The sequence below is a fragment of the Camelus dromedarius genome, chromosome 16 (genome assembly GCF_036321535.1).
Source record: "Camelus dromedarius isolate mCamDro1 chromosome 16, mCamDro1.pat, whole genome shotgun sequence".
Lineage (NCBI taxonomy): Eukaryota > Metazoa > Chordata > Mammalia > Artiodactyla > Camelidae > Camelus > Camelus dromedarius.
The window spans coordinates 17,650,546-17,674,725 of record NC_087451.1 but is presented as its reverse complement, the minus strand read 5'-3'; the positions used below and the strand labels follow the sequence as shown (position 1 = coordinate 17,674,725).

General features: G+C 55.2%; 1 protein-coding gene across 5 annotated transcripts in view; it reads left to right on the top strand.

Moving 5' to 3' along the window:
• The window catches only part of WSCD1 (WSC domain containing 1), a 36,559-nt gene extending 14,938 nt beyond the window's left edge, over window positions 1–21,621 (top strand). For all 5 annotated transcript variants that reach the window (XM_031467882.2, XM_064495109.1, XM_031467881.2 and 2 more), the window contains exons 3-9: window positions 1,330–1,444; window positions 1,795–1,979; window positions 5,005–5,126; window positions 15,115–15,274; window positions 16,241–16,405; window positions 18,973–19,173; window positions 20,533–21,621. In XM_031467882.2, the coding sequence (XP_031323742.2) occupies window positions 1,330–1,444; window positions 1,795–1,979; window positions 5,005–5,126; window positions 15,115–15,274; window positions 16,241–16,405; window positions 18,973–19,173; window positions 20,533–20,885 (1,301 nt within the window). In that variant the 3' untranslated portion in view covers window positions 20,886–21,621. The remainder of the gene's footprint in view (window positions 1–1,329; window positions 1,445–1,794; window positions 1,980–5,004; window positions 5,127–15,114; window positions 15,275–16,240; window positions 16,406–18,972; window positions 19,174–20,532) is intronic.
• The last annotated feature ends 2,559 nt before the right edge of the window (window positions 21,622–24,180 follow it).

Genomic DNA, 24,180 nt, shown 5'->3' with positions numbered 1-24,180 from the left:
TGTCGAACCGATTTAGTCAAGGTCAGAGACAGATTTATGCATGGTGTTCACACTCAGGAACATCGCTTCCTGGTTGGGGCCCAGGAATGAAAGCTGGAGGACCCTCCCCTCCAAACCGCCCAGCTGCTGGCCCTGAGCTGCTGCTTTGGGCCAGGTTCTTGGCAGGAATAAAAAGCCAGTCTCACCGGATCAGGGAGCTCCTGGACCTGCAGACAAGATCATTACTCCTCACCGCAAAGCTGTTTGAGAGCTGGCAGGCTGTTGGGACGCCTTGGGTGTGCTGCTTCCCAGAGACAGCCTAACCTCCGCAGGCGGCAGTGTGCTGCCCAGGGGCCACTGGAGATCCCTGGGGCTGGGCACAGACGCTCCCCTGGACACGGGCAGCATCTTCATCACGGGTGCCGGATCCAGATCTCGGCACAGCTAGCGTGGGCGTGCATTCACAGCTCAGGACCATGTGACGGCGTGTTTGCGAACTCCCGATGCATGGTTCCTTTAACACACCATGGTGCGTGTGACATTTACACACCTACCGCCCTTGCTTAGTATTCGAGTTCTCCAGGCTTCTCCGGCATCTCAGGGAGGCACCTCCCTCTCTTGGGGTGATAGGGCAGGGGCGTTGCCGAATCCCACTGGCATGCGCACAGTTGCATCAGCACCACCACTGCTTTGTGGAATCTCGTCCCCCAGGCCGCCTTCCAGGGATGAGCCAGAGATACCTGAACAGGCAAGCACTCAGCGGTCCCTTGGTCCTAATGATTCCCACGTGGGACAGCTCTCGTACATGTTAACAGATGCCGCTTATACACCTCCGGCGAGGGGGGGCTTCCTCCCTCCCGGGATGGTAGATTTTTTTCTGGAAAAAAGTAATCTCTTTGTTTGCCAGATCTTTAGATTGGGTAAGATCAGACTTCCCATAACGAATTTATCCCCTCTGGATCACAAGGAGGTGACAGAACCTGCCTATCGGGACATTTGTGGAGGCAGAGCCGAGAAAGGGAGGGGATGGAGAGGAGGGGGTCCAAGGGAAGCAATTAAACCAGGCAGACTTGATGCATTGAGGTTGGTGGAAGAAAGTGGAATTTTGGCTCAGGCCAGGCTCCCAGCTGTGTGTCTTGGGGGACAGTGGGCCATTAAGAAAAGGGGTGGGGAGAGAACAAGGTGAAAGTGTCCAGAAGCACCACAGGGATGGTTAGACCACAGCCTCATCCCCAGGGCTCCTCCGACAAGTGCCTTAGCCAGGAGGGACAGTGCTGAGAGTGGACCCACGATTTGGACCCTTCCTCTCTCCGGGACCTCTAAGTCTCTGCTGTGTTTCCCTGCCGGCAGGCACATACGTGGGATGCTTCAGTGACGATGGCCAGGAGAGAACTCTGAAAGGGGCTGTATTTTTTGACTTGAGAAAGATGACCATCTCCCACTGCCAGGACGCATGCGCTGAGCGGTAAGTCTGGGGCCCTGAACATCGACTCCACTGGAAATAAGGTGAAGATACAGCCCCAGGAAGTGGGAGTGATATCCCCTGAGGTGATTCTTGGGCTGACAGTTTGCTGTCGTAGTTTCATTAGAGCTCAGTGGGTCAGATCCCAGTTGTCCGGAAAGAAGAAAGTTTATTGATGATCCAGCAGGGGCTTATGGGAAGAGCCCTGGGCTCAGTGTTGGAAGACCTGGGGTTCTACTTCTGCTAGGGATTCAGACTTATCCTGGCCCCGGACCCAGCTGCCATTCATTGATCCAGACCTCAGCACTCTGGGCCAAGGTCGGGACTCACCCCAGGCCCCGCTCTTCCTGCAGGTCCTACGTCTACGCAGGCTTGGAGGCAGGGGCCGAGTGCTACTGCGGGAACCGGCTCCCAGCAGTGAGTGTCGGGCCAGAGGAGTGTAACCATGAGTGCAAAGGAGAGAAGCGCTCGGTGTGCGGGGGTGCCGGCCGGCTCTCTGTGTACCGCGTGGAGGAGCTGCAGCCCAGCTCCAGGAAGCGTGAGTGTGCCAGCCTCTCCCTGAGCTCTGTCTGTCCCCACATCTGCATCCCCTTATCCAGCCTACGCAGGACAGACCTTGTGCCCTCCCTTTCTCATCACATTCACCGGGCAGGCTCATGGCAAGGCAGGAGGAGGGTTAGGATCCACTAAAGGTTGCTTGAGTTCACAGCTGAGGCACATCTTTCTTTGTCCTCTGCAGGAGAGAGAAACTGATCGGGGGCCCAGGGTCTAGGTCTCAGTGTGTGTTAGACACGCTGTGTGGCCTCTGGCAGCTTGCTTCCCCTCTCTGGGTTCCAGTCTATTTTGTAAAGTACAGAGGCAGACTATAATTTCTGGCAATGGGACAGACCAGCTAGTCTGAAAGTTTTCTAGCTATAAAGCAGCCAGAAATGCTGGGTCAAGTTGAACAAATGTTGTTTTAAATGCAGAGCTAAACTAACAAGAAAGTAAGGAAATCTCTGGCTCCAGGAAGGAAGCGGTAAATGAAGAGATGAGGGTCAGACAGGATGCTCTACAGCTCAGGGTCTCCTCAGGGGGAAGCTGCTGGTCTTGCTGGCCACACGGCTTAGGCTTCAGTGTCCAAGCAGGACAGAAAAGGAGGCTTTGAGCCTGTCAGGCTGGGAAGTTGGATGGCAACCTCTACGTAAAGATGAATCCAATTTCACTGAAGTATAAATCAGTGAAATTTTAGAATTAAACAAAATACCACCTACCAGTTCAGGGAGATAGAAAAACTTGTCTGTTCTGACCTGAACTTCAGGTGAAAAAAGATTTCCTAAGAATTTATAACTTGAGAATTTATCATTGCAGGCCTGCATTTATATGAGTGTTGAGGTTCAGATTTATGCTACGTGCCCAATTCTGAAAGTGCCAAGATGAAAATCTGCTCTGGGGAGGAGGGTAATAGCTCAGTGATAGAGCACTAAGTTCAATCCTGGGTTCAAGCCCCAGGATCTCCATTTAAAAAAAGAGAAAGAAAGAGAGAAAGAGAGGAAGAGAAAGCGAGGAAGGAAGGAAAGAAGGAAAGAAGGAAAGAAAGAAAGAAAGAAAAAGGAAGGAAGGAAGGAAGGAAGGAAGGAAGGAAGGAAGGAAGGGAGAAAGGAAGAAAGGAAGAGAAAATCGGCTCTGGGCCGTCTGGAGTACTAATAGAGGCAAATACAAAATCTCTCTCAGCCGCCAACCCAGGTATAAAGAGTTCCCACAGATAAATTCTCACTGAAGATGAGTTTGTAATTCACAATTACAGAACTCAGGAGGAAATAATCAACCATGAGGGAGAGTCAGCTGATGTGTCAGACAGCAAAATGGAACCTCCCAGAATTTCAGCTGAGCATGCTATCAAATTGAGATGACAACTGAGGGGGCCCAGCTCAGTGCATGGGAAACTCAGATTTGTCCTCTTGCAAGATAACAAGACCCAGATCCACTTTATGTAATTATGAAAGTCTCCCTTTATAGAATAATACAGCTGTGTACATTTGCACACATTGTGGACCACCCTCTTCCTGACTGAGAGGGGCCAGGCTGGGAAGAAGTCAGGATGTGGGAGACCTCTCCCCACCACTGGCAAGGGTAGGATGGCAGATGATGGAGGGATAGCCCAGCACCCAGGTCCATCAACTCATGAACTCAGCTGCCTCTGGCCATGGACCAGGGCTTCAGGAGAGCTGTTGGCTTAGTTTGAGAACTAGGCAGAGCTCAGAGAAAGAGGTGTCAGGTCAGAAGCTAAGACTGCAGAGGGGTTTCTGGGAGAGCTTTCCTAGGGATGAATGAGTTTGCCAAGCAGAACGGAAGCCCAGCTGTGAGAAGCAGGGGTGAGTTTCAAAACCAACCCTGGCCACTGTCTATAGTGTCAGGGTGATGAGGAAAGTGTCTTGGTGCTCAGACCCGGGCAGCTAGGCTGCTTAAGTGCTTCCTGCATTCAGACAGGATGTGTTTGGGAACAAGGGCTCCACATGGGGTAATGGGGACAGGGGTAGAGACTCTGACAACACACTCTTTATGGATTCACTAATGAGACCTTTAACAGAACAGATACTCTGTGCTGGGCCATTAGGATACCCGGCCTGGACTGTTTTCCCAGCACCAGGCTGCTTTCCTTTATCTGTGCCCTAATAGGTCCATTCCCTGACACCCAGACCACTGGTGCCATGGTCGATTGGATGGGTTTCCAGACCCAGAGGTTGGTCCTGCTTGGCAGTTTTGCATGCAGAGAGCCCTCCTGCCGTGGTGCTGACTGGCGAGAGGGTTTCTGCTGCTGGCCCAGACGTGTGGCAGGCCAAGAATCCCGGGAGATGTGTTAGAAAGAGAATGGGATGTGAATCAGGATGCCAGCTAGAGAAACTTGGATGAGTCTGGAAGAGATAGGAGCAGTTGGTGTCAGAACATTCCAGAAGGTTTGTTTAGCACCAAGGAAGCCAACTAGAGGGCTGGACTTTTCCACCAGAAGGTTGAAGAACAGTTTGGCAGGAGGCTTCCTTGGTACCACAAGGGTGAGGAGTATTCCTAGAAATTGGTGAGAGTTCAAGATCAGAGAAAGCGCAAAGTTGCGGTGTGACTCGAAGGCACAACAAGAGGGATGGTGGCGGGATTTCAGATTTTAGAATCTACGTCTCTTTTCTGGCATGCTTGGGCAAAACTTTCCAGAATATCATGGTCTCTCGGGTCCCCTAGTGCAGCACATGATGGATACACAATCCGGATTCGTGGAAGGAAGGGATGGAAAGGAGGATGGACACTGTTCCCTGAGGGCTGACGGGAGAAGCAAGGCATGAGCTCAGTTCCAGCCAAGTGGCCCCTCATCAGTGCCCCTGGGTGACCAAGGGCCCGGTGCCTGATTTCTCTCAGGAGCTTGTCTTGACCACAGCCTCTCCAGGCAGTTTGCTCTCTCTGATTGGAAATCCGCCCCCTCCCGAGTCTATTTCCATCTATTTCAGGACCTGAAGCCACCATCTCCCCTTGGGACAGGCGCAGAGAATGGCGGACACTGTTTCTCAACCAAAACCCTATTTCCTTCCCCACAGGGAGGACCGTCACATACCGGGGCTGCTTCCGGCTGCCGGAGAATGTCACGCACGCCTTCCCCGACTCCCTGGTACAGGCCAACGTGACGGTGGAGACGTGCTCAGGATTCTGTTCCCAGAAAGTAAGAGCGATTGCGACATCACAGCCATGTCCTTTAACCTTCCAGTGTGAGTGGCGGTCTCAGAGAGGGGTGTCCATTCTCCAGCCTGGGTGGGAGGCGAGGAGGGCGGGGTGGGAGCGCCGCAGGCGATGCAGCGGAGTCTCAGAGGGTGCCGGCAGGGAGCCCGCTAACTCGGTGATCCGAGGCTGGGTCAGGAATTGTCAGCGAAGGTGGTAAAGCTGAAAGAATCGTGCCTTTCCCGATGTGAGCTCTGGGCGCAAGTGTCAGATATTAAATTTACTTGGTTTGGAAGCAAGAAGATGCTGGCTGGGGACTTGGGGCATGCTGATGGATTTTCTGTTCTTTGTGCGACAGCATTGGGCTGTGAATTGACTCTGGGGGCTGAAGTCACACATGTACCTTTGGTTCAGCCTGGACCGAGGAGTGGAGTGTGACTGTGCGGAGGCCGGGCTGGGCACCAAAGGCCATTGTCCCTGCGTCGCCTGTCGGCTCTAGGGTGGGAAAAGTTGGTCAGGGCCAGACAGGGCTTGTCAAAGGCAGGACCCAGGCAGGGTGTGAAGGGAGGCTGGCAGGACCAGCAGGCTGCTGGAAGAACATCGAGGTCTGGGGCTGGAGTCCTGCCGTCTCCGGATTGGGCTGGATGCTATGGCCCTAGGAGTGGCCCTGGGTGGCAGTAGGCTGGGGTTTGGGGCTGCTGCTACGTGCTGGGGTTCAGTAGCCTTGATGGGACTGTGATAGTGGCAGCATAACAGAGTGGGGCTAGGAGAGAGAAGGGCTTTGGCGGTGATGATGGTGGTGGCGGTGGTGGTTTGGTTATCAACAGCTGCTAACAGGTACCGATCGTTTATTCCACGCCAGGTTCTAGTCCAACTTCACAGGTGTTAATCCCACTTAATCCTCTTGACAATCGTATGGGGTACGTGTTATGATTTGACTGCATTTTGCAGGTGAGGAAACAGGCAGAGAGAAGTTGAGGGTTCTGCCTGAGATCACACAGCCAGGAATGGGGAGAGCCAGGATTTGAACTCCGCCTAGCTCTGTAGCCTGCTGGTGGTTTGAAGGGTGCAGGACGTGGGCTTCAGTGAAAGCAGGTGTGTTTGGACACAAAGGAGCACACCCTCTGCCTCACCGCCCCTGCCCTCCATCTGTTCTGTGTTCTCGACCTCCCAGAGATGCTTCCCTTGGAGGAGGGAGCAGACAAAGCCTTTTTCATACGTGCTTTCCTCTTGCAAGCGCAGCCTTTGAAGTGGCTTTTACATCTCCAGCACTTCCGAAGCCACTGCCAAGGATGTTTCGGGCGTCAGGGCTTACAAGACACAATGCTGGAAGCCGAGGAGACTGTTGATTCACGGACATCCGGCCCCAGGACCCCTTCCTCCCCTCTCCCCCTAGTTGGGGCAGAGCCCGGTAGAGGCGGCTGGGGCTGGGACACCTGCTTACACATGCAGGGAAGCAAGCTGCCCTGTCTGGGCTTCCTTTACACCTGCAGTTCAGGGCGGCTCCCTGGAGAGCCTCCCGCTGCAATCAGAGGAACTCAGCTGGTCTGGACCTGCTGAAGGCCAGTCTCCTCGGTCCATGACGTGGAGGTGTCCGCCTGCGTGCTGGACGCTGGGCAGCAGCTGCCTTCCCTCCCGTGGTGGGCTCTGGTCCTCCCAGCGCTCCGTGAGGGGGGATGGTCGGGCCCCTTCCTGCAGCAGGGCCGATGCAGGTTTGCGGGAGTGAGAGCTCTCACGCTCGGGCACGGAGCCCCCGGCTTTCCATGCCACTCTTGGCACCACACACCCGTGCTTTTTATGCTGCTGCCTCTCTGTGTGACATCAGCGGGGATGGGGAAGGGGACAGCCGGCTGAGTGGCTGACGGGGAGACAGGAGACAGAAGAAACAAGAGGAAAGGGAGTGCGACTTTGGTCCTTTAAGTTATTTTCAATGGATAATAGCCTCACACGGAACACAGTAAAGAGATACCCAAAGGGTGTCGAAAGGCAAGCCTTCCTTTCTCCCCTGTGTGTCGTCCACTCGGTGTCCCTCCTTGGACGCAGCTGATGGGCCAGACCTCCCGAGTCCACTCTCAGAGAGTCTATGAATATTCAAGCGGTTATTCCTTTACAGAGTCATGATGCCTTTGCAAACCCCACAGATGGTAACGAGCCACACACACTACCCTGCCCCTCACGCCTTTCCGGCAACAGTCTATCTCGGAAGTTGCTCCAGATTGGCACAGAAAGCGCTTTCCCACTCTTTTATTCCATTACACGGATGTCCTATAATTTATTTAACCAATCCCCTGCTGTTAAGCATTTAGGTTGTTTCCAGTCTTTTGCTTTTACAAACAAGGCTGCAATGACTATCCTTGTAGGTGGGTCGTTTTGTCTTGGCGGATCTGCCAGATAAAACTTATAGGAGGTGCTGGGGTCAAAGGCTATATGTCCTTGTCATATGAGTAAACTTTGCCAGGCTGCCCTTGGCAAAGGTGGAGTTAATTTTACGCCCCTGCTGGCTACAAGTAAGAGGGAAACCAGGGACTCCTGTGACTCCTCTTTAAGGGAGGACGGCTTCAAAACAGCATCCCTGGTCGATTCCTCGGTATTTGGCTGGGGGTGGGGGGTCACCTCCCCTGGCGGAGCCCATCGGGGCTCAGAGAATTCTGCCTTGTGGTTACAGATACAAAACCTGAAGATTTTAAGCTCTTCAACTCCTATTTCCAGCCTTTCTTCATATTTACAGGCACAAATCCAGGCTCCTGCAGTCTCACATTGGAGCATGTGAGGAAAGGTGCCTGCTTGCTCTTGGTGTCTTATGCCCCCGTACATCTTAGAGCTTTGTACGTCTCCCCTCGAGATGCACCTCAAGGACCCATTACTTGTTCGGCTCTGGCCAGTGACGCTGAGAGCTGTTCAGGTCAGAACAAGGATGCCAGGGCATCCAGGGTTCTCAGCAAGTGGCCTTTGTCCTACAGGCATAGGAATCTGTGCTGTCAGCCTGGCTCCTATCCTGGCCTCCCCTGTATTGTCGGATGGGGCTGGGATGGCGGCTGCTTCCTTGAGTCTCATTGTTTAGATCCACAGAGTTTTGCAGCTGTGAGGAGCAGAGTCACTATTTCCAGCTTTCAGGTTGAAAGCGGGTCTTGGCAAGACACACTCAGTGGAACGGGGCCAAACACATACGCTGACACTTACGGGGGGTGTCACCCCCCCCCATGAGGTGGAGCTCACTCCTGGGGCCAGGACAGGAACCGGGTGACTGTGACCCATGGCAGAGGAAGGTCAGTGCCTGGCAGGGATGAAGGAGTCTTGGAGGGAGGCTGAGGGAGGAGGGCTGCAACTTTTTGGAAGGGTTAGAGCTGGAGGATGAGGGATGTGAGGAGCGCATCCCAAAACTGGGCAATGGTTGAGTAGGGGCGAGGTGACGGGGAGGCAGCCAGCTTGTCGGGAGTGCAGAGCTCTGTGGTGCCCTGTGAAAGTAGGGCGGGGACTGCAACGAGCCTTGGATGCCTGCCTCAAAAGTCCAGATGTTTTTCGGTGGATAAGAGGGAGCTACTGACTGTGTGGTGGGGGGCGGGGATGATACGACTGGGGTGGGGTTTCATGGCTGTGGGTAGGATGCTCTGGGGTGGAGGGTGGTCTCTGTGGACCTCTTTGGGAGGCGGCAGTCCTCAGGGCCATCCCCAGAGATGCCTTGGCAAAACTGCGACCGAAGTCTACCTGTGTCCTGGCTCTGGAATTGGGGGATTCCAGGAAGGGCAAGGATGCTTCCAAGTAAAACCACCATCTACCCAGCAGAGTGAGCCTTTGGTTCCCACAATGTCTTTCATCCCTTCTCCCTCGTCCTGCCCTGTGGTTATTGGTATGACTTGGACTCAAGCCTTTTGGGTGGTCCCAGTGGAAGCTTGGCCTGGGACCCTGACCTCACTCTAGGGCAGGACTTCTCACCCTTGCCACTGTCGACATTGCAGGTCGGGTAGTTGTTTGGAAATCTGTTGGTACATCGTAGGATGCTTAGCGGCATCTCTGGGCTCTGCCCGCTGCGTGCCAGTAGAGCCCCCCACTTAGCTGTGACTGTCTCCAGACATCGCCGGGGTCCCCTGCAGGGCCCTCCATCGATAACCACTCTCCTAGAGGGCCAGCTTGGAGGTGTTGGCTCGGCCATGCCCAGGCCTGGTCCACGTTCTTCACACATCTGCATCCTGGTGATCGTCTTTTCCAACTGTTTAGTGAGTAGAAGAAGTGAATTTCGCCTCCAGCGTTGAGATCTGGTGAATGTGAGATCAGATGGTGTTTCAGCCAATGCAGGCCTGTGGAGGTCAGGGACCTGTTGGCAGGAACGGTTTTCTCTGTCCTCTCCTGGACGTGGAGAGAGGTGAATTTGAGGATGTCTGGCTGTACTTTTCTGACCGAAGTGCCAAGCACTTTCTCTCCGGAAAGGCCAGCGGCACTGAGGCTGCAGAGACGTCCCATGGCAGCTTCATCGCCTCCTAATTTGGCTGCAAGACAAGCTCAAATGTCCTGCGATGTGGGAGCGGTTACATTATGCCACGGCCATACGGTGGACTATAATGCAGCCATTGAAAATGTTTTCAAAGACTTTTATGACGGAAAAGGCTCACAGCAGAAGGTTAAATGGGGCAGAGCTAAATCTGGGGGTGGGGGCTGCAGGCTTAATTAGGGCTGGCTGGGCAGGGGGGCTGGGAGCAGCAGATGCCAGAGGTGGATCATGGAAGTGGGAAAAGGGGGCACCCTCCTCGTGCTGTGCCCCAATTTTGAGCACTATCTGAGGTTTATTTGCGGCTCCAATTAGAAATCTCTACTGTTTTGGGGTTTTGTTTTTTTTTTTGCTAGTTGGTTAAAATGGATTTGGGAAGCTCCCAGAGTGTAGTTTGACAGGGACAGAACATTTGGGGCAGTATCAGCACCTTAATGATCTGACTCTGCCAGTGAGAGGCACTTGACCAATGTGATGTGTTTTTAAACTCGGTAAAATGATCTTGTCTAATTTTCTGCAATTGCGTTGGAGAAGGAAGAAAACCTGCTCATTCTCAGTACTCATGATCCTGTCACCTCCCTCATTTGGACAGAAGGTGAGAATGAGCTTAGGTATTTGCATTGGTACCAGTCTGGGTCCAGGGTAATTCATTTCCAAGCCCCATTTTGTGCGCAGGTGGGTAGACCGTTTGCGGGAGTGCGTGTTCCCAGGGTGGGGCGGATGCCTGAAATCTAACACCATCTGCAAATAGGTTACTAACGTGTGACGCCTCACCAGCTATTACGCCTTGTGATCTGAGGTTGGTTCTCCCTGCAATGTCTAGTGGTTCTACTGAGAAAAGCTTTGGAGGGAGAGAGGTGTTACCCATTCTGCTCGCCCTTGTTTGGCCTATTTTGGGTGTCTAAGTTCTTCGTGCAGAATCGTCGTCCCTGGATGTTTTCCCACTGACCTTTCTTCTGAGGGTTTTCCTTTGTCCCCTTCATGGCAGCGCTAACCCAGTTGCCTATGGGATGGAAAGGCACTCACCAACGTGGAGCCCGCTTGTTCTCTGCTGGGTGGCGGCTCTGGCCAAATCCGCTTGGATCCCAACAGATGCGGTCCATCCCGCGTGGCCCCTTTCCCTCCACGTGGCACGAAATTTCACGTCTCTGCCAAGGGTTGGGTCTGTAAGGGTCTGGGTTTGTGAGTTACCAGCTCTGTCTGCTATCTGGGGTCTGCAGAGAGCCATTGCCCAAGGGGACATCCCCTAGGGGCCCCTGGAGACACTCTGACATTTGCCCCAAACCATCTTGAGGCAGCACCTTTGAGGCTGGACACATGGAAGGGGGTTGGTGGGTCAGCTCTTCGTGTGGAGAATGGATTCAGAGGGAAGGCCAGTGCCTCTGTCCCCACCACGTGCATTTAGCCTTCCCCGGACTCGAACTAACCACGCTGCTGAGAATCTACTCTCTGAAAGTCACCTTAATAATACAGCTGTCCCTTGAACAACAGGAGTGTGAACTGTGCTTGTCCACTTACACGCGGATCTTCTTCAATAAATCGGTGCCGCAGTGCTACATCCTCTGCCGCTAGTTTAATCTGTGGATGCAGAACCGCAGACTTGCGGATTCGCAGGTTCCAGTATCCGCAGCAGGTCCTGAGACTGATCCCTGCAGATAACAAGGGATGACCGTATTTCATTCCATCCTTGAATCCCCTTTACATCTGGAGAATTCAAGACTCAGTCCATCTAAATTTAAACTCACACCTGCTGACTCCAGAGCGCTTCATCATTAAGCGATACCCCCTTCACGGATGACAAAATCGAGGCTCTACTACCAGGACCTACTCCATGACCCCTTGGCCATGCCCAAGCCTTTGCACGTGAACCCAGCAGGCCCAGGCCTGGCCGTATCATGACCTGGCTCCAGACTGTGCCCGCCCACCCCGCAGCCCCTGCCCGAGGCTGCATCCTGGACACCCAGGCTCAGGCTGTCGAGGAAGTGCGGGGTTAGGATGCGCCTGTCCCTACCCCACCTGCGGACTCAGCTGCGCCAGCTCCCTCTCTAACGCCGCGTCTGTTTAATTGAAACGGTCCCACATCTCTGTCCCCGCTTTCTTCTGCTGCTTTGCTTTTTCAGTTCATTTTCTCCCCTTCTCTCTGCCTCTCACTTGGGCTTAGGGTGGAAGTGCGGGGAACAGGGAGGTTGGCAGAGAGATAAGATTCATCAATATTTAATTTTTATGGAAATCATGTCTTAGAAATCCCCTAGAGGCTGAAAATTGTTCTGTGTTTTCAGAATCCAGTGATGTTGCTGAAGAGGTTATGTTGTAAATAAAACCACATTACTGTCTGCGGCTCTCCCGTCGCTCGACAAACACCCGGAAACTTGACAGTTTAATCCACTCAAGGAAGCAAAAAGGTTCAGGTCACGGTCGGGGGCAGCCAGGACCCAGCCCTGGGAGATAGGATTGTGAGGTGTCAACCTCAGCAGCACCCTCACCGTCGGAGAGGGAGACAGAACCAACCCGCCCTGAACACACTTTTTTTTCACTCTGTTGATGAAATGTTCTTGTCTGAACAGGAATCCCAGGACAGCACAGCCCCCTGGGGTTCCTGTTGTCGGGGAGGGGTTTGCTCAGATGTGACAGGTTTTCTTCTCTTTATTCATGCCCGGGGTGCAGAAGACCAACAGAAGGCTTATGTCCAAGCCCATCGCCAACAACTCTGGGGGCGGAGTTGGGATCTGGGAAGGGTATTCATTCATTCATTCATTCATTCATTGGTTCACCCATCAAACATTCATTAAGCATCCACCCTGTTCTAGACACTGTTCTAAGTACTGAGAATGCAGCAAAGCCCACCAGACACACCAAAATCCCCGCTTACGTTCTCCTGGATCGAGGCAGACAGTAAGCCAGGTAAATAAGTGACAGTGACGGCAGCTGTGGGCCAGGCTGTGCAGGTTGCAGCGTTAGGGCCTCATGGTGGCTACTGAGTACACAAAGCAATTCTTTTTTTACATGTCTGATCAAGACCAAGGGCCCCACGTTCTCCTTGAGGGAGGGGCTTCCCACTGTTGCTTGATCCTGAGCTTTGGGGGCCTTGGAGGGGGAGCCAAAGTGAGGAATTTTAGGAGCCAAGCTCTCAGGTCCTCTGAGTGTCAGGAAGGTGGTCTGGGGCCCACCTCCCGTACAATGAGAGACCTTCAGAGATGAGAGTAGGAGACTCTACTACGTGCTGGGCCTGGGCTGGGCCCTTTCCCTGCATCATCCTCCCTTCATTCACCCAGCACTCTTCAGTGTGAATATTACCGTGCCCACGCAACAGATGAGACGGCCGAGGCTCGGCAAGGAGGGGGTGGAGGGGTGGTCAGTTACTGGCCCAAAGTCACACAGATATTAAACTGTGGTCCTAGGATTTGAGTCCAGGTCTGTTGGATTGTAAACCTGGTGCTTTCTCTGCTGCCCGGTGCTTCTCCCTGGTACCTCTGGACACAAACCCATGGACACCCAGAATGACTACCTCCCCCCTTTCCCCATTCCTGGGAGAAATCCCCAACTCAAACCTCATCCAGAAAAGGCATGAGGAGAGATGTCCAGGTCTCACTGGCCCTGTCAGTGGACCAGAGGGAGAGAAATGAGGTCCTCTGACTCTTGCAGACAGGCCAAATTAAGGGCTATGTCCATTTTACAGATAGAGAAACTGAGGTTCCAAAAGAGGAAGTGATTTGCTCCTGGAACCAAGGACTGTATAGCATTTTTCTAATCCAAAAGGGAGCGCTGAGTTCTGGAAGCAGATTTGGGGTATGTGTGTGTAGAGATGTGTATATGTGTGTGTGTGTATGTAGGAGTGTGTGGGTGTGGGTGTGTGTGTAGGGGTATGTACTGTAGGAGCAGTGAACGCATCCTCTCTAATGTCCCCACGTGGCAGCTCAGTCCTGAGAGGGGAGCACGGGCCTGGACCCTGCTGAAATTCCTGGCAGAGGTGAAGCTGCCCCGGAGCCTTGGCGAAAGACAAGGGAGGCAGGGAGAGGCCTTCATAGGAGCTGCGAGGCATCTGGGAGAGCATCCCGCCTGCGCTTGAGAACAGCCCTTCCCTGGGGACAGCCTTCTGTCCCCCTCCCTCCTAGGACCCCTCCTGGCCCCCAGGCTCTGCACCACCCTCCCTTGGCTGGGACACCACCTCTTGTCTTCTCTGAGGGCTGAGATCCTCGGCTCTGCCAAGCCACACTCAGAAAACGCTATTGATTTTCTTTTATTTATTTATTTATGTGATTTTGCTGTGGGCAAAAAATAAAAAGGTTTGTTCAGCGTTTCCCTCAGCCACGAGATGTCTTCTCCACCCACTGCTTCCCTCCCTTCCTCCTTCACACGCACTCAAGAGACTCCTCTCCTCTCTCTGTGCTCTGGGGGGACCTCGCATCTCCTGTTTGCAAGATGCACGGAGAGGCAGAGCTGAAATGGGGCCAAGTGTCTGCCTAGCGCCTGGCACATAGTAGGGGCCCAAGTCATAAGTGTGGGAGCGGAGGTGGAGGAATCGTTGAGCGAGCGCGGCTGACGCCCACAGGGATAAGCAGGCTGAGGACGGCCAGTTCCTTGGGGAAAGCGCCTACTGTATGCTGGGCCCAGCGGGGGCCATCTGGATCTTTCTCAGCTAGTCTTCGCAACGAATGTGCAGGGTGGGCTTTATCCCCTTTGTTTCACGGTGAAATTCAGAGAGGTTCAAAGTGACCCTGCCCTGACCTGAATTCACATCCAGGCTTTCCGGATGCCAGCGCCCCAGCTCTCTCCACTGTGTGGTGGGTGCAGCCTCCCCAGAGGGAACAAGAAAACATGTGAAAGACTGCCAGGAGCTGGCGTGGCCCTTTCCTAACCCTGGCAGGGCCCCTCTGTTTTCGGGAAGCCCCCCTCAGGCTGAGCAACTCCAAGGAATCAAGGTCTGCTGGTGCCCACCCCTCCCGTCCTGGAGAGATGCTGTGTGGGGGTCCCTCGCCAGCCCTGTGCCCCATCCCACAGCAGGACCTCAGAAACAGGGTTTAGGCTGGTCTCTTCCCAGGGAGGGCTGGTGGGAGGGAATTCCAGACCTCACTCAGTGCTCACAGTCTGTTGGTTAAAGATGTTGAGTGCGGAGCTGCCCTAGGGGGCTTCTCCATCCCATCCTGACCCCCACACACGTTTGTTCAGATGATTCCCCAACTACAGTGTCTGGCCCCTTCCTGACCCCCTAGGCATCTCCAAAGTCCAGTCCCAGTCCACCCGCTGGACTGGCCCCTCCATAGGAGCTCCGCTCATACTGTGGGGTAACGGTTGATTTGTCGCCGGCCAGTGATGAGCTCCTGGAGGGCAGAGGTCCCTTCTCACTGAGCTTTGTTCCCCCTGGGTTAGGGCCCAGAGCCCAATGCTGGAAGGATGGACCGACACCTCTGTCCATCCCAGGCAGCTGGCAGGACATCCCACATGCTCCCCCAGCTTGGCCCCTGCATTCACCCAAGACGCTCCTCTTTCCTCTCTCTTCCTTCCATGGCAGGAGTTCCCCCTGGCCATCCTCAGGGGCTGGGAGTGTTACTGTGCTTACCCCACCCCCCAGTTCAACCTGCGGGATGCTGTGGACGCCTCACTGTGTGGCCAGGAGCCTGAGGCACAGAAGCTGGCCGAGTACTGCGAGGTCTACCAGACGCCCGTGCAAGGTGGGTTCTGCTTCAGAGGTGGGCAGGCGGGCAGGGTCCTCCTCCTGTGTCTCCTGCTGGTTGTGACACTTGGCCTTGGGGTTTGGAGAGGCCCACCATGGCTAAGTGTATAGCCTGGGGCAGGGGGAGGTCTTGGTGGGTGGTCCCCTCTTGGGCTAATGGGAACAGGGAGACCTCTGCCATCCCTGGAGGATGGACCCAGGATGCAGGGCTCAGTTTGAAGAGCACCTGACCTTTTTCCGAGTCTCTCTGGGGATGAAGGTGGTCTGAGGGAGAGCAGGGAGGCAAGGCCCTGAGAGATAGCAATGGCAAGGTGGTGGGGTTGGGTGGCAGGGCAGCCCAGTGGCCACAGGGACCTCCCTGGAGACCAGTGAGTGCCCCTGGCTGTGCCCAGACCCCAGCATCCTCCTCGTGCGAGTGTCAGAGGAGCAGATAAGGAGAGCAGGTGGGGTGGGACAAGCCCTGGGGTCTTGGGGGCGTTCGCCTGGTGATTTCCTGGGCTCCCTGCAGCAGCCCTGGGGGAGGAAGAGGAGGCACAGAGAGCTTACTGGCCTGAAATTAGTCCAGCCCTGCTTCGTTGCTGCTCTGCCTGTTGTGTGGCATTGTTCTGTCCGGCCACGATCCCCACCCACCTCCCCTGCAGAATCTGGCATCATCTGTGCTGTGCCAGAAGGGTTTGGCTGTGACCCCTTTGGAGACACAGTGGGGGTTGGGGGTCCAAAGGGCACCAGTTCCCACCCAATTCCTACCCTGAGAGGCCTTGCCATCACTGGGGCTTTCTCTGGCCAGCCCCAGACCTGTGCCGCCAAGGTCAAGGTGGCAAACACCTTCCCCTCTTTGGACCTCAGTTTTCCCATCAATTAAGTGGGAGTCTTGGATCAACACTTCCCATTTAGGGGAGTCTGATAGCGTGTCTGCAAGCCATGGTGGAGGCGGGTAACCCTGAGATGACTTCTGGACTTTCAGACACCCGGTGTACCGACCGGAGGTTCCTGCCCACCAAATCCAAAGTGTTCGTGGCTCTGTCGAGTTTCCCGGGAGCCGGGAACACATGGGCGCGGCACCTCATCGAGCATGCCACTGGCTTCTACACAGGGAGCTACTACTTTGATGGAACTCTCTACAACAAAGGTGAGCACAGGCTGCAGGGGAGGGAGGGAGGCAGCTCCCAGCGCCCAGACCCGTGGCCTCTCCCGCCCAGCTCCTCCTTGGAGCACCTGAACCGTCCTTCCTAAACTTGAATGGGCTTAAGAATCATCCTGAGGGCTTATTAAATTCAACAGATTCCTGGTTTGCACCTGCAGAGAGTATGATTCAGTTGATCTGAGATGGGGCCTAGGAGCTGGCATTTCTGACAGCCCCCAGGTGATGCTGATGAGGCCAGCCCGAGGACCACACCTGGAGGGAAAACTCACAAGATCTGTGCTGCATTCAAAGGCAACGCCCAGTAGCTCAGGTTCCCTCTCTATAAACATCTCTTAAATTTTCCTTAATTTTCCAAACCCTCAGTAATTATGGGAAACTGACTTTATCTGCTCATTCCTTTTTTTTCTTGAGGCAAGGGTAGCTGATCAAAATACTACTTTTAAAAAACAGGTCCAAAAATCTTCAAGAGTTTAATGATTTCTAATCTTTCTCTTGTAGAAATAAGACGCCTCATTATGTCAAGTAAATGAACTTTAAAATGGCTCAAATCTCTGCACTGTTTAAGACTCAGAACCTCAGATAAGCCAAGTGGGATCTATATTTGGTGAAATATATTTCTCTGCTGACGATTGTTGCAACAGTTTCTCCTGGGTTCTCAGCTTAGAGCTTGGTTTAGGAAAAGAGGACATACCATCAGTAACATCCTAGAGAAAACAGAGACTTGCTGTGGTTGGCAGAGGGTTCTGAAATCGCCCACAGCCGTCTTGGTCTGCTTGGGAAAAAACCAGGGGTGTCCACATAACCCAGTTCATCATCCTTGGGAGTCCTGAGTGTTACGGTACCTACAGGTGAAGTGGCCAGATGAAGCATGTGGTCCTGCCCGCTCTGGGCCAGTCCCCTGGGCACCACCTACTGTGGACAGGCTCCAACTACCCACCACGCCCACCTAGGAGGCCACCACCTTCCTTATTCAGACAGCTGGCTGTCTTCGTCTACAAATGGCTAAATGGCCCGCTGGCTCGATAGCCAGGTGGAAGGGTTGGGGTCACACTGCCTCAAAATGGCTTTAGAGATACCCAGCGTATCTTTGAGCCTCAAGGGACTGGTTAGATGTAGCCACTGACCTCAGAGCAGTGACAGAGCAATGACACACACACGTGAACTTTGCAAGGCAGCTCCAGTGCCAAAATGCCAAACCTGTCACGGGTGGGTGTGGTGTGAGTTACAAGGAAAAGTGGTGGCTGTCGAAATAGGCTGAGGCAGTAAAAACGGCACCCTGGGCCTCAGGGTGTCAAAGACCTGATCTCCTGTTTACTCAGCCCATGGTTTGACGCATTCTTTCCCGGAACTTCCCAGCTGTTTAACAGAATGAATCAAAGCAAAGACTTTTCGTGTTTGGCCTGTGGCAGAGATGAGTTTGAAACAGGTGTTGAGTTTCAATAGGCGACCCCAGATTTCCGGATTCAAAAGAGACTTGCATTTTCCAGGCTTCAGAGACTCCCTCACTGCTCACTGTAGATACAGGTGCTTCCCGGCCATTCATGAAGGGGTGTGTGTTTGGGGGGTGGGGGGGACTCATGTATGTTTCTAAGAGCACAAGACAAGCTTATGCACATTTATGGAGCATGTCCCCAGAGCTGGATGGCATGGGCTATGTTGGGATGTGGCCAGGGGACTAGGTTCAGGGGTATCCTTCCAGGAGCCTTCTATGACATCTCACTCCACCCCCTGACTAGTTCCCCTTATTCTTTGTTCCCTTAAGCCCCTGTGCGCTGTATTACACATGGGCTAGTTCCCTGCCAGACTGTAAGCTTAAAGACAGGGTCTGGGTCCTACCCCTTTACCCCCGACATAGAGTCCAACACAGTAATCTTTGTTGATAAGTGGGTGACTCTGTAGGGATGAGTGAGAGTCTCCGGAGATGTAAGGCTGAGGCCCTGCTATAGGACCATGGCATAAAGTCAGAGGGTGGGGCTGCAGCTGCTGACAGCCCTTGAGTCTGTTGAAAGGGAGCCTGCCCCTTCTGTGGGGAGCTGGGTAGAAGCCAGACCTCAAAGGGACATAAAGCAGTGTGGAGAGAGCCCTGGCTCTGTTGCTGGGGTGCTGTGTGATCCTGAGCAAGTCACATACCCACAGTGAGCCTCAGTCGCTTCATCTGGCAGCGCCTGCAGCCATAGTCAGTTCACAGGGTTGTCTGCAATGCTCAGGTGAGAGTGCCATGACACTGCCAGGACACATGCATCTCCAGCATCCAGAGAAGGGGCACGGTCAAACCTCTGCCTCCTGACTTCTGCAGTCTACAGGAAGTGCCTTATCTCCTTGCTCTTGGAGACACCATCCTTCCCCAGTCTTGGATGCCTCCTCTCTCACTGTCTCTTGGGCAGGGTCAGACCCTAGCAGCCATTCACAGGCACCCCCAGCACCCTCAGCTGTGCCCCCAGTCTCAGCTCTCTCTCGGGGGTGCAGGTTAGCATTCAGACCTGTCTGCTGCTTTGGTAGTGGGGGCCCCATGATGCCTTCCTCCCAAGGGCCATCTCCTTTCTCCCGGGCAGGGTTTAAGGGCGAGAAGGACCACTGGCGGAGCCGGCGCACCATCTGCGTGAAGACCCACGAGAGCGGCAGGAGGGAGATTGAGATGTTCGACTCCGCCATCCTGCTGATCCGGAACCCGTACAGGTCCTTGGTAGCTGAGTTCAATCGTAAATGCGCCGGGCACCTGGGCTACGCAGCTGATCGTAACTGGAAGAGCAAAGGTGAGCAGAAGGGGCCAGGGGCCGGGGGGACCCACTGCAACTTTATTCATGGAGTCAGTCTGCTGACACTTACTGAAGTCCTACTGGGTGCCAGGCCCTGGGCAAGACACTGGGGGCCCAGGCTAAAGGGGGCCATGATCTCTGCCCTCACAGCATGCGCAGTCTAGCCTTTGGGCAATGAATTAAAGAGACACAAGTCAGGGTAGTGAGTGATGTAAAATTAAGCCATCAGAAATACAGCTGTGTCCAGCAGTGTGGATGGCATGATAAGACGTGGGGGCCTGAGGCCGGGCAGCCTTGTTCTGTCCCTGCGTGACTCCGGGTCAGCTGAGGCTGGCTGGTGTCCTCCCCTTTCCCCATCGCCCTCCCCCTAGACCTGCCCCCCCAGCTATCCTTGCCCTCTCTTGCTGACTTCCCTTGAGGATGCAGGCAGGCTGAGCTCTGATCCCTCCCGGCCCTCTTCCCAGCCCAGTGACCCAGGGCAAACTGCAGACCTTATCTTCTGAGCCTCGGTTTTCTCACCTTAAAAAAGAAGGGTGGTCCGAATCTCATAGGGTCATTGTGAAGATTAGAGAAAGCAAGTGCTTCCCACAGCATCTGAGGTGGCAACTGTTCTTGTTCGGGTGATTCATGATATTTGCACCCTTCCCTACATGCCCCCCTCCAGACCCACATAATTTCTTAATTTGCTGGAAAAGAAATCTCATGGAGTAGATTCATCTGCAAAGTTGGCCGCTGCCCCTGTTCATGGCTTCATTGTATGCCCCACCGCCCAGCAGGGTCCCAGGTTAAACTGGCAGTCCCACCCACAGGGCATGAGAAGCAGCAATTAGACACCCCCTTCACATAGCTGTGTAGGAGGACCCAGGACAGGAAATCCAGCCCGCACAGCATCTCCGCCTCACCAGGAGGCCCAGCTTGGCCTGGCTCACCAGGATTGGATGTGCAGAGTCTCCAGACAGGAAAAGGTGGACGAGGGTCATCTCAGCAGAGATGCCAGCCATTGGTCTTTAACTCCACTGCGTCCAGTAGGGCCGAGGCTCAAGGAAGCCACAGTCCACCAGACAAGGAACCAGCCCTGGGAACTCGCAGTCCACATTTGTCTTAACTTGGTGTGTTTCCAAGGAAACTGCTGGGAAAAGGCAGACCCAAGGTCACACCTCCCAGGCGGGCTTAGGACGCCTCAGAGCCCAGCCTGCTAGTAACTCTCCCTGGCACGAGGTCACCAAGAGAGTCTCCCTGCGTCGGGGCTTGGACAGGCTGGCCCTGGGCGGTGGGCGGTGGGGAATCCCAGCCCCCGGGAGGCCAGCCGCCCCGCAGGCACGAGACTGATGCGGTGCCCCCGTCTCCCCGCCCCAGAGTGGCCGGACTTCGTCAACAGCTACGCGTCCTGGTGGTCCTCGCACGTGCTGGACTGGCTCAGGTACGGCAAGCGGCTGCTGGTGGTGCACTACGAGGAGCTGCGGCGCAGCCTGGTGCCCACGCTGCGGGAGATGGTGGCCTTCCTCAACGTGTCGGTGAGCGAGGAGCGGCTGCTCTGCGTGGAGAACAACAAGGAGGGCAGCTTCCGGCGGCGCGGCCGGCGCCCCCACGACCCCGAGCTCTTCACCCCGGAGATGAAGGACCTGATCAACGGCTACATCCGGACGGTGGACCAGGCCCTGCGTGACCACAACTGGGCCGGGCTCCCCCAGGAGTATGTGCCCAGATGATAAGCCCCGGCCCGCTCTGCCCACCCTGCGGGGAGCCAGCCGCCCCAACGGGGCTGCGCGCATGCGCGGACGGTCCCCGGCGCCTCCCTGGGATGCTCAGACGCCCGGGGGCTGCATCCCTCTCGCGCAGGGAGACCCGGACATGAGTTCCGGCCAGGCAGACCCGATGTCACAGGACAGATGCAAAGGGGGACACACTCCTAGCTAGACCCTCTTAGACTCCCTGCTCACAGTGCCGTAATGATGCGCCTAAGCCACCACGCTGGGTGTGCCTGACACCCCCGCACGCAGACGCAGTCAGACGTCGATGCACACGCCAGGTGATGTGTTCCAGAGGCTGCCTGTCTGTCTCTCTAACACACAGACACACAGGTGCACCCTGGGCTGTCGGAGGCCCTGGGCTTCCTGTTTGCAGCCCGGTGCAGGCTTGCTGGCTGGGGTCCTTGACTGCGGGATGCTGGGCTGGGCGGGTACTAGTGCTCTGAGATGGACTTACAGACTGTGGCTGCCGGGCCAGGCAGCCTGATGGCGTCTGCATCCCACCGTGTGTGGTGTGAGGCCCAGGCACCGCCTGCTCTACAGCCCTGTCTCTCTCTTCTCTGCGGATGGGCTGTCTGCACCACGGGCAGAGTGGAGCCCTCTGCCACACACGCACGCACACGCCAACCTCAGGACCGGCCGCAAGCTCTGTGCACCCCCCACCACCTCATCCAATATCAGCACTCCTTGGACTGGTGCCTCGTTGCCTGGCTTCTTTCTCCAACTGTCCCCATAAAGCTGGGGATTCGCGTCATATCCCGGAAGCAGGGTGTGAGGGCGAGGAGACAGTGGGGCAGGGGTGGGGCTGCACATCCAGGGGAGCCCGAGACCCCAGGGGCCGGAGACCAGCAATGCGAGCAGAAGGCAGGTTGGGGGCGCATGGGGAGACCCAGGAGGGATGAGTCGGGGTCACTGCGACCGGCTGCCCCACCCATCTTGACAGGCACCTGCTCTCCACAGGGCCACCCACAACACCAGGGTTGTGAGGAAGGGGGGCTGCAAGGCCCATCGACAGGACACTGGGGGAAAGGCCTTAGCTGAGCTCTGTCCCTCTATTATTCACCCACCACTTCCTGTCACTGGGCCTTTTTGTCACACCCTCTGTCTCTGCTCCAGTGGGGCTGACATCTCTCCCACTCATTCATCCATTCCCTCAACAAAAGGGGAAGGCCAGTCACAGGCCCTGCGCCTGCTGTGTACAGGCCTCCAGGCCTCCTGAGAAGATGGAATCTTAAGGCCCCGCCCCGCTCAGCAGGGACGGGAGAGGGGCTGTCACACAGGGGAGTGAGAAGCCCAGTAGCGGAGGCGTGTGTGTGCTGCGCGGGCTCAGACGGTGTCATCCCGTGAGCTTGGGGTCTTCGGGGAAGGCTTCACAGCGGCTTTGAACTGGTCTTAAGGAATGTGCAGGGCTGATTCCAGCAGAGCAGAGGGGAAGGGTAACTGAGGCAGGGAGAACAGCATGTGCAAAGGCTCAGAGGCTTGGAAGACCCTCAGGTGTTTTGCAAAACAGGTGAATGGATGTGGGGCGTGTGTGTCTCTCTGAGTCTGTGCAGCAGGAGCACAGGAGTGGGTGGGTGAGGACAAAGGGAACACAGAAAGGGACTCTGTCCTTACAGCCACTTAGTGCTCGGTCTGGGAGAGGCAGGGGTGCTGTGCTGATCACCTTCTTGGGTCACCCTTCACTACATCTTGGACTCAGAAATGAGGCTCTGAAGACCAGGGGGCTCAGGTCTGGAGGGTGGGGGTGAGCCCAGGAGCGCACTGACCTGTGAAGGGGAGGAAGGCGGGTGGTCTTGCACTTGGGCAGCCCCTGAGCCCCCCTGCCACTTCTCCAGCTCTGGGGTCACCCTGGCTGGGCTGGCTGGGCTGGCTGGGCTGAACTTCCCCCCACCTGAGTCAAGCTGCATCAAGAGGAGAAAACTGCATGAGGGTTCTGGGAGAGCCGAGTGTGGGGATGTCTTATCCTCTGCTCCCTGGCCAGTGATGGGGAGGGAGAGGCACCCCAGTGGGCAGGTGGGCTGGAGGGGCCGGAAGAGCTGCCCTTCCTCAGAGGGAAGCCTCCTCAGCCTTCCATTTCACTGGTGAATGGCCTTGAGCATCTCTTTCTGGTGGCCTCCAGGTTCTCCCTGAGTTTCCCCCAAACCCACACTGAGGCCAAGTCTGTTTCCCATCTTCCCAGAGCTGCACTCCACTCAGCTCCAAGCTGGAAACACTGGGGTCTTTATAAACGATTATTGATGTAGCATAGCTCCACGGTTAAGTCTGTGATGGCCCCCTCCCATGAGGCGGGTCCTCCCAAGTTGTAAGAGCGTTTGAGACCCACCAGGAGTTTCCACACTGCCTTGGAAGGGGGGCCAGGGGATACCTGCATCCCAAATCAAATGCAAAGTCTCAAAGGAGACAGCAGCTCTGAGTGATGGGAAAGATGGAAGCTGGCCTCCTCTGGAGACTGGCTCCCTGGCTCTGGCCCCCACTCTCCTGACCACCCAGAAGATCTCTGAGGAGAAGGCTCAGATGCCAAGGGGGCTGTGAGGCCACAAGAGTGGCTGGCGGACCAGCCAGGACCGCAGCCAGAGTATGACCTCCTGGGCTTCCCCCACCACCCCAAGGATCAGGAGAACGGCACCAGCCCGCTCCTCCCAGTAGATTGGTGTGTATGTTCCCTGCTGCTGGGGTACACACAGACCTCCTCTCTTTCCAGGTGGAGTGCCACCTGCTCAATGGCCTTGTAGTTTACTGTGCACCTTAGCCAAGCATGCAGGTGAGTGGGATGATGGGGTCGGGTGTATCCGGATCAAGTGGAGTCAACTCGTGTGGCCAGCCCTTGGCAGATGCTCCCAGATCCTGAGTGAGGGAGGAAGCTCTAAGGCCCTGGATGCTGATGGTCCTCAGCAGCCATCACCTCCCTGCCCTGGGAGTCAGCCCCTCAGAAGCACAGGAAGGGGCTATGTCTGTCCTTTGGGGAAGGTCCATTGGTCTCTCTTCAAGTTTGGTCTCATCTATAGCCCTCAGTTTCTCTGCAAAGAGGATACTGTCCCAGCTGGCCAAGGAATAAGAGGCTCTGTGTTTAGGACAGAAGTGTGACAAACGCATCCGGAGCCAGTCAGATCAGAACAGGGAAGCCGTGACTGTCTACAGATTCCAACTTTAACACCAAGGCTTGTGGAGTTAAGTTACCCAGACCTGTGTTAAAACATCTCGTTTTCATGGATTTCACCCCCATTGTGGATCAATTTGGAAAAGCCAAAGTATATAA